The sequence below is a fragment of the Coturnix japonica genome, chromosome 34, assembly GCF_054131305.1.
Source record: "Coturnix japonica strain WE chromosome 34, WE-NBRP24, whole genome shotgun sequence".
Lineage (NCBI taxonomy): Eukaryota > Metazoa > Chordata > Aves > Galliformes > Phasianidae > Coturnix > Coturnix japonica.
In genome coordinates this window covers 5,614,428-5,628,284 of record NC_140696.1, presented here as the reverse complement: position 1 = coordinate 5,628,284, position 13,857 = coordinate 5,614,428, and the positions used below count along the sequence as shown (strand labels likewise).

At 41.9% G+C, this 13,857-nt stretch overlaps 1 protein-coding gene across 17 annotated transcripts in view; it reads right to left on the bottom strand.

The window, feature by feature from the left end:
• Window positions 1–13,857, bottom strand: part of ZBTB44 (zinc finger and BTB domain containing 44) — a 43,860-nt gene that overhangs the window by 5,541 nt on the left and 24,462 nt on the right. For 16 of the 17 annotated variants that reach the window (XM_015883932.3, XM_085525778.1, XM_085525776.1 and 13 more), the window contains one exon: window positions 7,469–13,260. The exons of the other annotated variant lie outside the window; for it this stretch is intronic. In XM_015883932.3, coding sequence (XP_015739418.2) covers window positions 12,978–13,260 — 283 coding nt within the window. In that variant the 3' untranslated portion in view covers window positions 7,469–12,977. Of the gene's footprint in view, window positions 1–7,468; window positions 13,261–13,857 lie in introns of those variants that run through there. 17 annotated transcript variants of the gene reach the window in all.

The window sequence follows — 13,857 nt, the reverse complement described above, 5'->3', positions numbered from 1 at the left end:
GAGCTACATAGAAATAATCCCAGCCTGAGCTTCTTGTGGCATCATAAATTGCCTGTGTCGTCAGTCAGCAGAAATCTGAGATGAGATTCTTCCCTTTGCAGTGAATTATTTCCAAGCCTTTGCAAAACTGGTGAAAGGTGCCGAATTGACAGCCCTGAATGGCTTTCCATTTGTCCACGAGCTTATAGTCTGAACTAAAACCTGCTCCACCAACGTGCTGCAAAGCTTTTGCTTGAGTTGGGCTACGCTTCCTTCTCACTGCTCCACACTCAGCAGCTCTGTTGCAAACCCTGGAAAAATCACAACCTCAGACTTATACAGCTCGTCCACAGGGCCAAACCCAATGGGAATGTTACCCCATGTGTCTGGCAGCCCTGTAAGGGTGAAGAAACCTCTTCCAAATCCGCTGCTGATGTTTATCATGGCCAGGTGCAAACCTTCTTGCACTGGCCTGGAGCCACGAGAGCAGCATGTTTTTAAGAATTTCACCCTCCTACCAGACAGTGTTTTTCGATATTTTGCATTAAATCTTCTGCTGTATTTGATTAGCCTGCAGCAGCTGTTTTCCACTCTCACAACAAATCATAAATCTATAAGCTTATGTGTGAGAGACTGTCTGTGCCTAAGAATGCATGTGTCTGAGAAACTGGCTGCATGTGAGTCCATACCTGAATGTGGTCTTGAGTGAGGAAGAGCCTCAATTAAATCAATGAACCCTCTTGCATAAACAAGTTTGGACCTATGTTGGAGGCCACACCATTACGTAGGGTGGTTTATAAAAGCTTCTGTGTGCACAGCATGTACAGTGTAGGAGCATGGGGATATCAGAGCGCAGGTAAGAAGCTGTTATTAATGGCGTGCACCCATTGCTGTGCACTAAACCATGAGTCCACGTGCAGTCGTGTTGGTGGTTGTGTGTACTCAGACAAGAGCTGCTTGTTGCGACGCCAATGTCCCACGGTCAATTCAGATAAGGAGAGCAAATGGCTGAAAGAGAGGGAGGGGAAATGGCTACATACATTTACAAGAAAAAAAAAGAAATAAATAAAATGAAAAAAAAAAAAAAAAGTGATTCGAAGACTATAAAAGGCAAAAGTTTGGATGATGGAGAAGAGAGAGGGCTGCCAAGTCATTACAGAAAAAGACGAGAACAACGAGCAAGCTGCTGCCAGGTCCTGGCACGTGTGCTTTTACTTGGATAAATCAGGCACTGCAGACCTATGGTAGTTCTTGCTGACAGGCTGTCAGGCTCCTTGGCTGGGGGAATAGGGCATGTGCTTTACATGCACTTACAGAATAGTAAACTGTTATTAAAAGTGGAGGGGAAAAAAAAAAGAAGCCAGTCTGATTTACTTGTGGTTTTGCATGCTCAGCTGTATTATCACTGAACAAATCCGCTCGTGCACGGGGTAGTCTGGGTGCATGGAAAACTACAGGCTAACCTCCCTGCAGAAGCACTTGACCTCTTAAGGGGGATAGGCAGAAACAAAACATCTCCAAGATCTGAGAACGTTCAATGAAGGAATGGTCTTAAGCCACAGAAATGCTGCGTGGATTCCAAAGAGCCCAAAGCACTGGGGGATGTGGTTCCTTCATGCTTTGAACTGGACAGACACCTGAGAACATCTCAGCCTGATTCAGGAGATGGGGAAAGCACCTCTAGGCAGGCTTAGCTCGGGGCTGGTATCTGACCTACTGCTATGTCAAACACAGACTCATTAGCTGGGCGCACAGCAAAGAAACTGCATATGCTCAGTGAGCAGCCAACAGTCCTGAGCTGCCTGGGGTGCAGCAAAGGGGGAAGAAGCTCGCTGCTTTCAGAGGTAAGGGAAACAGGGAGGCACATGCTTTGTCTGAAAGCTGCTGGGACCACTGGCACGAACGGACGTTAGACAGCAGGAGATAGGAAGGATGGATGATCAGCTTAGGGGAGCAGGGAATTCAAAACAGAAGAGCCAAAAAAGGACCTAACAGAAATGCTAGAGTAAGAGGAGAAATAGATAATTGTCTGTGGAAAACCTGACCAGACTAGTTCTCGCTGCATCGACTGTGCAGTTAAGTATAACCTCGTCACTGCCTTCCCACATTACAGGACATTCATCCTGTTTTATCACTCAATAAGCTGCACAAATATAAACACAGACACGCTCCGGTCTGGACTATTTGCCCGTGTCATCCCACCAAAACACCATGTCAACAGTCCTGACTGCCACCCAGAACCTTTCAGCCTTCCCAAGACTGTAAGTCTTTGACTGTATTGCTCAGTTCATGGGGTACGGGGCCACCCCTGCTGCTGAGAACCTCAGCACGTGCCCAAAACGACACAGAAGATGCTCGGAGATGGGTTGTGTTGCTCAGGGTGGATCATGGGGAGAAGGTCAGACTTGTGCAAGACTTGTATGTTAAAGTAGGTCACTGATCCAACCTATCCATTTAGGGTTATATGCCTTACTGATGACTTCAGCATCTAACTGTCTTGACAACACTGCCAAAACATTAATGGATCTAGGGCAAAACTCAGCCCCGAGCAGGAAGCCAGTGCAACACCCAGGCACCTTAACCACGTTCAAAACAATGCTTAACCAAGATCTGAAGGGCATAGAAGCAAACTGAATTGTTAGCAAGCATGTTTGCAGCACCAGTTACGTTCCTGCAGGGTCTCAGCAGTTACACAGTGGCCTGCAGTCAACAGGTTCAACCTTTCTATATAAAATATGTTTTTCTCACTCAAGGCTGCTGGACCAAGGGGGCAATTAAGCAGATTGTTTTGTTAAGGACAATGCAATTAATTAATTCCAACCTCTCCCCTGGTCTAATGATACTTGTTTTCAATAAATAGAATAGGGAGGGCAAACTGTTTGCTCCATGGTTACAGCAATGGAACTGCACACGGCTTAGAGGGCTGCGAATACCTGCCCTTCTTGATGCACTTTTACAGTGAGCTCCCATTTTCCAGCTTAGCTCCTTTCAGTTTTTAAAAGGAGAAACATGAGATTGTTTTCTAGCCTTCAAAGCTGCAGCAAACCCCCACTGACCTACAGCCAAGCAACCAAACATGACTTGAATGCAAGTAAGGGAGTACTGGCTTCCCAGGGCTGCCAAAAGGCTGAGCTACAGTCCTGCAGGGAACTGCAGCTTCTTTGTGAGAAATGTTAATGCATTGAAAATAAATACCTTGTCTTCCAAGTCGGGAAGAAAGGACACTTTTACAAAACCTTAATTCCATTTCTTCTTTCCCCTTACATTCCCTTCAGGAGTTTAAGAATAGAGTTAGGTTTAATGAGAAAAGAGGATGAACTCGACACCCGACATGAGAAGGGAGAGTGCCGACTTAAGTCCTTATAACCTGCACAGATTGAGATGGTAAGGATATCCTGGACTCTGGCTTTTAATATGCCGATAGGAGAGATGGTTGTTCAACATTACTTGCCTTTTTCCACTTAAATCTTCCTGCTGCTGTTTGATTCCTCCTTCTCTGCCTTTAGGAAAGAAGATACAAGTACCTGCTTGGTCTCCTAGCAGCTACCTGGAAAATTGAATGCCTTGAGTTAAGAAAGGGAGCAAAACAGCCAAGGTGCTGAAGGAGAAGAATATATACCCTAGTATATCAGGCAAGCTGCATTCTACACTGTTGGGTTCTTTGTGTCTTCCAACACGCAGCTTAGAGTCTCTGTGTTGGACAGCAAACAAAAGAAAGGCTTTTTCAGAACATGGGAACTGCAAAGCAACTTTGAGATGGCAATTGAAGCTGGGGGATTTCTGGCATCATCACTAGGAACACAGACAAAAACAGATCATGGCCAGTTACAGCTCCATTCAATGAATTGGTACAAATGGCAGATGATGGGGAAGAGACACCATTGCCACTGTTACAGCTAATGGTTCAGCTGCCAGTCCTTGTAATAAAGGAATCTGGTACATTCCTACAAAGCTATAATGCTCCTATAGCACTGAGGCAAAGAGGGGCAAAACCAGTAGCAAAACAACAAAATAACCCAAAAAAACAGTTAAAACATCACAGACATGGAGAAGAATGATTTCCATGCAACAGCTTTATGGTACCGAGGGCCCTACAGACACTCTTTTGATCAGAGCCATACTTTAAAGGCATTCTGTCCTGCCTTATAAATGGGATAATATCTGGGGAGCTTGCACAGTAAGCACTATTAATTGTTCTGGTTATCACACTGTGCAGTTTGACCTAACCTACCGATTTCCCTCCACTCCTGCTGCAAAACATCCATCACTTCTTAAAGGGCTACATAAAACTACACAGAAAGGTTCTGGTTTGTGTTAGCGTCATTGATATAGACTTTAATAAAGCACCCATTGCAGCTGCCTAGACACACAATAGGTCAAACTCCTATAATTCTTTTCATGTCTCCAGAGGGGAGGGCTATGCAAAACATAAAACTTAACCTCCCAGTGCTTTATTACTGGCCTGAAAGATGTCAAAGGCCGTGTGAGCTTCCACTCCCTCCTTGCTCCTTTACAGTCTGCAGCAATAGACCAAAGGAAGAAAGCAGGCAAGGCAAGCAAGGACAATGAGATGGCAACATAAACCATGCTCTTGATGTCACCTAACAGCACACCAAGGGTAATACACGACACTGAATTACTGGGTCAGGAAAAACAAGTGTAAACAAGTGGCATTTGGAAACTCAACATCTCAAATGGGGAGCTTTGAGATCAGCTTTCTTCCTCAACAACAGGTCTATGTGGGGTGAAGCCACTTGTCCAATGTCAACTGCTGGCAAACCTGGCAGGGAATCCAACACAAAGGCTCATCATAGCAGACTGTGCATGTAGGAATAGCTATCTCCTCTCCCAGGGGTAGCAACAAAGCAGAGCTCCCCTGCATCCTCGCATTCTCAAAGGCACAGATGAGCAAAGAGACAAGTCTGTTTCCTGTCCCCCATCTCTTGTTCTCTGGATGAGCAGGAAAAATACTGGAGAAACAAAACAGCCACAGAATTTCTGTGATAAGAGATCCACTCTGCCATTGTTTTCTACATCTGCCTCACAACTGCAAATTAATTCCAGGTTAGCTCACGTCCATACTAAATCTTTAGTGGTACAGCAGGGTAATTGCATCCTGCCTTTATCGGATGGATCACAGAAAATGAGTCAGGTACATTCCTTCTTGCCTGGCTCTTTCTTTCTCTGTGTTAATTTCAATTCAATGGACGAGGCAGTTGCGTAACTGTTGTTTATAATTGCTGTCACGTCAGCCCTGAAACTGATCACTGTGACACTGAAGTTACATAAAAGGTTTTGTTAGGATTCTTAGTATTTTTTGCATTTAAATCATGGAAAGATGAAGTTCTACCTTGGAGAGAGAATTTGGTTTCTCAAACTGTGATATTTTAGTGTCTTTCTTCCAGCTCTATCGAGTGCGAAGGTTCTGCTTACCCCAAAACAATTCTGTGCACCTCAAAACAGGAGGGAATCTAAGAGTCAGGGACAGTGATGCAGGCACACAGATTAACATACAGTTGAGCACAGCAGCTCTCTTACCTGGAGATTAATAACTTCAGAAGTGCTATAGAAGGTTCAAGTGAGATGCACAGTTGCCCCATGAGTTGCTCTCAAGTTCACCAGGAGACCTTGGGACTGAGATGAAGGCGACCTGTTATAAAGGCAGTAAAGCCTTTAGAGTGGCTTTCAAACACGACTGTCACCGGGAGTTTGCAGCCTGTTTCTAGAGGATTTGTGAAAGGTAACCATGAAAATCATGGCTATTATCAATAAGTGCACATCTACTATACAACCAGATCCACATCTCTGAAAGAAGCGTTTAGATCCAAAAGTCAGATTGACTGAAAACTACTTCTCAGAAGAGCTCTGGGCTGTACTTAAGCTCTAATGTACACACTTACCCCCGCTCTGCTTGCTCATGGTCTCACAGCAATGTGTGCTCTGAGAATGGTGATGACAGACTTATGTTCAGTGCTCTGGAGATGCTGCACGCACAGGCAGCTTGTGAAAAACACTTTATATATGATCCGAGCCAGGTTCCTCTTAGCAGCTCCATTTTCACCGGGATATCACATACATAGGAATGGTGCAGTAAGCCCTGGGAGAGCTCCTCCCTGCTATACTACATTCTCAGTAGCTATGAATTCAATCCCATCTCAACCACACTCCTCTGTGCAAAAGAAATGGTACCTCATTACTGTCAAGGATAAAACGCTTAAATGCTGTAAGTAAGCCACAAAAAAACTTGGATTGTGCACATTTGCTTTGTTAAGGAGCTCTAAATGATGTCTCGTAACAAACCTAAACATATGGCTGTGCTTTGCAAAAATCCACCTCAGTCACAAGGCTGAACCTCGATATCCATCAAAGGCATGCATTCTAACAGTCTCGCCTTAGCTTTATGGCTATACATTCATATACAGTCATACAGGCTTTAGATTTGTAATGGTCTGCAAAACATCACTGCATATTCCTAACTGAAGGCCGACTGTCTTCAAAGCGACTGGATTCTTTCCTCTGAGGAAGACCAATGGAGTCAAAGCCTTCACGTTTCAAACATAATTCTCTCCAAAGCTTTCCCCAGATGTGTCCCCTCTTCCCCTCTTACGCTTCTGATAAAATACTTCTGACCCTACACAAGGTCCTGAGGAACATGAGAACTTGGAATTTATAAACTCTCCCCCCCTCTGCCCAAGGTTCATTGCAGCTGCTTATGCTGCACGGTGCAATGCTTTTCCATTATTATTTTTCCCCCCCCACTTCCCACATCAGATGCTGACTCTGAGTGCATTAATTACGTCAATCCACTTGTTATTCACACAGGTTACTGAGCAGAGTTATAATCATTTCAGCCAAGTAATTAAAACATCCATTTTCCTACCTGTGCCCTACCTATGTGCTGATCCAGCCAGCATCCCTACTCAGACAGGCGGGTCTGGACGAGGCAAATGAACTTAATTGCAAGGGTTGCCAGAAACAACAGAGGTATATTTTATGTCCCACGACTCTAGGCTGTTTCATGACTATTTTGAAGCTCATGGCTGTGATCACAATGACTGCCTACTGTCCTTGTTAAACATCTGCTTTGACTAATTTGGTTAGGCTCACTCTTGGCTGGCCTTCCATCAATAAAACCCAATTCAGAAGACGGCCCCACCGCTACTGCAGAATACAGCCTAAAAGAGAACATTAACAAAAGGAAATGTAATATACAATGGAAAATTAAACAACAGCACGTACTTTATTCTCAATACTCTTAACTTATGTAACTTCTTCGATCATTTCTTAACGTTTACTTCATTTCAAAGTACCTTCCCTCTAGGGACAGCTTGAACAATATTGAGTTCCTCATATTCTACTGTTTGGAGACAAGTTACAAACAAAAGTTGTACGATAACGTAACTCAAGTAACAGATCTGCACCTTTTTACCAAAGTCTTCTGCACTTTAAGACCAATTTTGATGTAGTTAAAGAACGACACAAAGCAAAGTTATACTCCATAAAACATTAATATTTTAATGAAAAATCTTAGCTTCATGTTTCTATCCAAAGACACTCAAAACTAGTTTTTTCTCCCCCCTTAATTTTGACCTATAATGGGACCAGTTTGGATAATTTTTTTTGCATTTTAGAACATTTTTTTTTTAAAGATTAAACAACCAGGCTAGCAAAAAGGTATCCAATACATACTTTTCTTATATCAAACAAGCTAGTATTTCAATACAATGTAACTATACAGAATATATACATTACACATATGATCACAAAGCAAACACTACAGGCTCAGAACAGATTTGAAAAAACATGATATTCACATTGATTACAATAACTCTAAAAATGATTGCAACGTTGAAACGGCACTTAGTTTACAAAAAAAGTCACAAAAATATATATAGCCACCAAGAACTATGGTTCCTGAAAAATACTAATAGCCAGATAGTATTATATAAAATGTGAAGTGTATTTAAACATCGTATACATTAAAAAACAAAACCAAAACCAAAACCCAATTCTGTTAAGTCAATAAACATGCCAAGTAATCTAGCTGTGGCCAGCATCAACAAGAGAAGCTGTACTGTGGATGAGATGACGACTGGATATACGGCTGGTGACTGGAGACTGGCACAGTTAAGGGGGTTTCACTGTTACTAAAATGCACAAAGAAGCCCAACAATAATTTAATTCACATTTTTCCTCCAGCTTTACTCTTTCCCTCTTCAGGGTTTCACCACAGAGCAGCACCCAGAGCGAAGGCACTGCAGGTACAGGGCAAAGAAGCTGTCCAAGAAGTTTGTGTAGCCAGGGCTTTAAGTCAGAATATCAAAAGCATGCACCAGCTAAACGAATGGTTAAACAAAATCACTCCTCTGGGGACATCAGCAACCCTCAGGAAGACTGTAGGTACAGTTGCCACACAGGCTGGCAGCACCAGAAACCCATTTGACTTTGTTATTAGTGCAACCAGATTTGAGACCTGCGGGACACTGAATTACTGTGATAGCACATATTGAGTTAACAAAAACCCAGAGCAGTTCAGTACTGTTGCATTAAAAGAAATTCACATTTTGTTTTTTATGGTACATTTCCTCTAATACTTTGAATCGACTCCACCTACGAGGGACCTCCAATGCGGCTGAGGCACAGTCTGGCCTTGAACACTCCTATCTGTCATCAAGATGCTATGGAATTTATTATGTCCATAACTGGAGATGAGAACCCTCCAAAGACGGGTTTCACCTTGTACGCAAAACTCGAACTTAATCCATCTGAATGAAAATTAGCTATTTTCCATATTCTGATGGTGTGGAAGTTGCAATGGATCCGGGAGCAACAGGTGCTCCTACATCTGCATTTTCTCCATCCCTGCAGGGTGCACAAAGCTCCCGTTCTATTTGCATATAAAATGCTTCCTGGTATGTCTCAGAGAGAGACTGGCAATAGTCTCAATGCTCTTTCATCCTGGGGCTGGAGGGGAAAGCCAGCAACCAAGAAGCGACTGAAGCCCTCATATAAAAACTTTAAACCATAGCTTAAAAACAATAAAATTTTATCCTGTAAAGGATATATAGGGATCATAGTCTTACAAAATATATCTTACTGCATTGGCAGCTAGTACTTTTTAAAAAAGTTTAAATTCACACCTTTTAGACTCAAATGCATGTGAACCCAGAACCATTTTCAATAACCTAGTCTACTAATCTCTCAGTATGAGAGACGCGACTACACTACCTGCGAGCCTGACAACTGAACTCAAACAGCAGTGAGACAAAGCATGAGGAACACATATCACACATGGTGTAAGAAAAGTGACAAGCAGTTGTGATGGGGAGCTTAATTTGCTGAACACGAAGGCAATCCCATGGATCTCCAGGGGAGCTGTGCTATGGATCTGCATCATAAAACAAAACAAACCCTTACAACTTGGCCAAATCCCCCACGCAGCTAAAACAGCGCTCATTTTTCTTCCACTCTTTGCAGGGAAATAGAGAGCTGCTGAATTTTATCCCCTCTCCCAAAACACCACATTGAGGCAGAGAAAAAAAATAATACTGCTGCTTTCCTGTTTGTCTCATTAGACATCCTGCTCTACTCAATATGCAAAGGAGAAAGACCCCATAGAGACCCCAAGAGTTTGGGACCCGAGCACACAGCAGAATCCTGCTGGTTCCTGCTGGTTCTGCAGTAGTGAAGGCACTCAACTTGCAAATAAATGGGTGAGGAAAGGATTTTCCACCAAATGAAAAGATTGCCCACAGAAGTCATAGGGTTTCTGTCTTTGGAGATATTCAAAATCTCACTTACCCTGCCTTGATTCCATGTCTTGGACCGTGTGATTTCCAGGGGTCCCTTTCAGTCTCAACTGTTCTGTGATGCTGGTCAAGTAGAAAGATAAATGCAAACCAAGGGACTTGAGGGCATGGGTGGAAAAGGATGAAAATGCAGCCCAGGGTCCAAAACAGTCAGATAACGTAAGCAGCTTTCCGATTAATCCCAGGTGTAAGGTAAGACAAGTTTCTTCTAGTTCAGATACCTATCTTGCTTAATCTGGAATCCAAGTTTTAGCAACAGAACTTGTTTTAAGATGTTCTACATTTTTACATCTGTCCCATAAAGAACACAAGTATTCCAAACAGAGCTGAACATTTCAATCAAGTAAAGGAGGAAAAATAAAAAGGATATCTATATCTAATTCAAGTTCTATGGAGAGAAGAGACATTAACAAGAAGCATTTACAAACAGGAAAACTAACAAAAAATGCCCAATCCTAAAACAAACAAACCCTCTAAGAACTGTACTGCCCCTGCAGTGGAATCAGATTCAAGTGAGAAGAACAAAACAGATGTTACACAGAGATGACATGGGTGAAAAGATAACATCTAACACTGTGCAATGAAAAATGAAACCCATGGCTTGCCTCGTACCAAAGTGTTAACTCATTTCTTCTCAAGGAAGAACAAATTAGAACTACAAAGGTAGTGGGGTTCTTTTTAAACTTTCTTTTTCATTTCTCTTTGGTCTTCAGAAAGCAGTTTGCCTTCTGACACAAGGAGTTAAGACTTCTACAAATCCAATATCCGGAGATGTCTATTCTGTGTTTGCACATCTCCTCACCAATAGGCATATTAACAAAAGATCCAGTGGGTGAAAATTATCAGATTCTAATAGAAGTTTATGTCCATCTCCACCTGACCGCTGAATATTACACCTGTACAGCCTGGAACTGTGTGAGTACTATTTACTGCATGAATCACAAAGGAATCTCACAGACCTGGAAAGATGAGTAACACTTATTACAAAAAAGAAAAACCCTTTGAGTTCAGTGTCATAGCCCGATACGTCAAGATAAAGCTCATCAAAAGGCATTTTCTTGTCTCACTGGCTTTTCAGTTATAGAAATCAGAAGTGGAAGAGAATTGGTCTTTAAATTCAGCCCATCAAAAAGATACCGGACCGATTCGTAGCACAGCATCACAAAAGACTATTTCTCCTTCAAGCCCTTTTAAAGAAGACTTAACAAAGGTAGACAACAAGACTGAACTGTAGCTGAGAACTCCTTTGCAGCATATTTATAAAACACTCTATGGATCTGGTAGGGAAACTTCACTCCAGTAACGTGGAAAGGATTTAAAATCCAACTGTTTTCACTTTATTTAACTAAAAGGTGTATTTTGTACTTAAAACAGAGCGGAGAAAAACTGCTGAAGACAATGAAACCCTTTGGTCCCTTTCCAAAGGGCAATAAGCTGTTTTTCCTTACAAAAGCAGGTTATCAGGAACAACCCAGACCTACAAAGCATCAGCTGCCAAAATGAACTGAATACAAACTGACAGTGCAACATAATATGACTTTTGTGCCTTCTGTTTCTTCAGGAGCACCTTTTCCTATCAGCTTCATTTCCTCCTCATGTTTGCATAAAGCAAATTCAGACAGAAAACAATAATTTAAAATAAAGATTCAAAACTAAGGGAGTGTATCATGCCTTTGGAATACTAAGATCAAGTAATACCTACTCTCTCAGCATGTCATCTGTAGGCGATAGGCATTTGGCATCAAACACCGAGTTAACTTCAGAAGCAAAAATAAATCAAAAACCTCCTAATGTATTTCCTAATTTAGCTTTCAAAGCAGTACCGTAACCCAAACAGCCTCAACAAAACAAGAACCGCTGCTCTGAAAATCCCGTACCCTAAATTTGCAGCTTTTTCTAAATATGGAAAAAATGAAATTGCAAATCTTTCACAATTTATTGCTTACTTGAGCCGTGTATATAGCTGGAGTAATGGCCTTTAATAAACTGAATTGGCAAGGATTTAGAATGTTTTGAAATAGGAACGATTCATCACTGCTATATAGGCTTTTTGTAAACAACCCCTTGTTGGGTTAGAAAGTTGGCCTCTGAAGGGAATAAATCGCTTGTTTTGTCCAAAACAGCCTAATAAAAATCTCAGCAACCATACATGCATATGTATAAACACAAAATGTGCAATAATGCAGAAGAGAGCCCATTTATTTTCCCCGTCTGTAAATTCCCTTTAGTTAGGTTTTGGAGACTAGTAAAATACAGTATATACGATAGGAAGAAGTGACCAGAACTGTGAGCAACCTGGTCAAGATTTCAGAATTTCAGCTTGGGAAAACCTTCATTTTCACACATGGTTTCCCTTCTGCAGAAAGATACAGTCGTGAGATATCTGTCAGGAGTGCACGGTTATACCCTTCTCTAACCTCCTCACTTCATTATGCACCACCAGAATTATCCTGACCGGAGTATTTCCACGCCTAACCTTAGACTGGCAAATCCAGACAGGCTATTTGATCGAGATGTTTCTAAAAGGACTGAAATATAAGAAGAAGGAATACCTGGCATGACATCACTTGGTTTGTCAAAACCAATTTATCTGAGATGAAAAGGGACAATGTGTTTTTGCAAAGTGTGTGACTGTTAGTTTCAGAAATGCTTACTGTTTCCAACAAAAGGGTTACAGTAAGCGCTTTGAGAAACAGCAGGCACAGAGATAGGAAATGTCTTTTTTTTTTTCAATGCAGAAGATTAAAGCATCCACTCAAAACCAGTCAAAGCTGTTCAATAATGATTTCCAACGCATCCTGTTGTTTGTCATTTTAAAAAGGTTTCCTCTGATTTCTTTCCCTTAACCAGAGGTTCTGCAGAAGCAAGAGAAACGTAATGAGCTGTTCTAACTGTGGAAGAAGAAATAGTTAAAGTGATCTGAATCAGTTGTTCTTCTTTAGAAGTGTATCACAGCTTCCATGATGTTTTGACAAGATCTTTTTGTGCATTCAGTCTTAAATATTTTCACAGAAGTGATCATTCAGTCATGAAAAATAATGTAACATCTGTTGCAGTTTCCTGTTTAAAGCGTAGCTTACAAAGTAAAAAGGGAAAATCTCCCCACTTTTGTTTAAAAAAATTAAATTAAAATGTACAGGACCAAACACAGGCACTTTCCAAAGAACAAAAATGAAACCAAACCATGAATTATTCAATAGTAATAGATGACAGCTCCGGCTTTGGAGGGTCACCTGCGGTTGCCTCAGCAGTGGCGTTAGTCTTTGGCTGCTCTGGCACATCTTCTTCCTTCTCTGCCAACCCACCCAGAGACCCCAAGGGGAAAGTGCTTTCACAATTCTGAGTTGACGAGACCTGTGAAATGACAGGCATTTGGACAGAAGAGTTGCTTTCAAAGCCATGCTCCCCTAGCTCATACTGCCCGAGGGTCTCTTCTTGTTCCTGGTTTAAGTAGTCCGGTACTAGGAAGTCACTAGAAGAGGGGCAAAGGACAGAAGAGAAATGTCACTTCTCACACAAACACTGGAGGTATCAGTTTCATTATACAAGCTGCACAGAGATACTTGTTTCACATCGTTCTCAGATCTTCACAGCAGCACTCCTCACTCAGCACTATAACCTAGTTCTCATTTAAACACACAGAAAACATCACTCAACATCATCTATTTGGCATCGTTGTGCATCCATATTTCCTGCACAGTAAACTTCTTATTTAGACTGCATCACCTTGATGAGAAAGAAAGTTAATGATCGGAACATCACATGGCACTGAAAACCCCACTGACAAAAGGGAACACTCAGCCATTAAAAACAGACACAAAAATTAGTTCAGCACTGGCAAAGACGTGGGCCTTTTCCACCCCTGAGATAAGATCCACCCAAGAAACAGCAGCACTCAGAGTGGACAGGCTGTAAACAGAAGCATGAGGTGAGAAAGCAAAGCATCTGCTGGCGGTATAGGAAGGCTGCCAATCGCAACAGCGTTTTGTGATGGGCACACGTATCACAACAGAGTGAATAGAGCTGAATTTCATTTCCTCCCCCGATCCATACCACCTTTCTCCTTTAC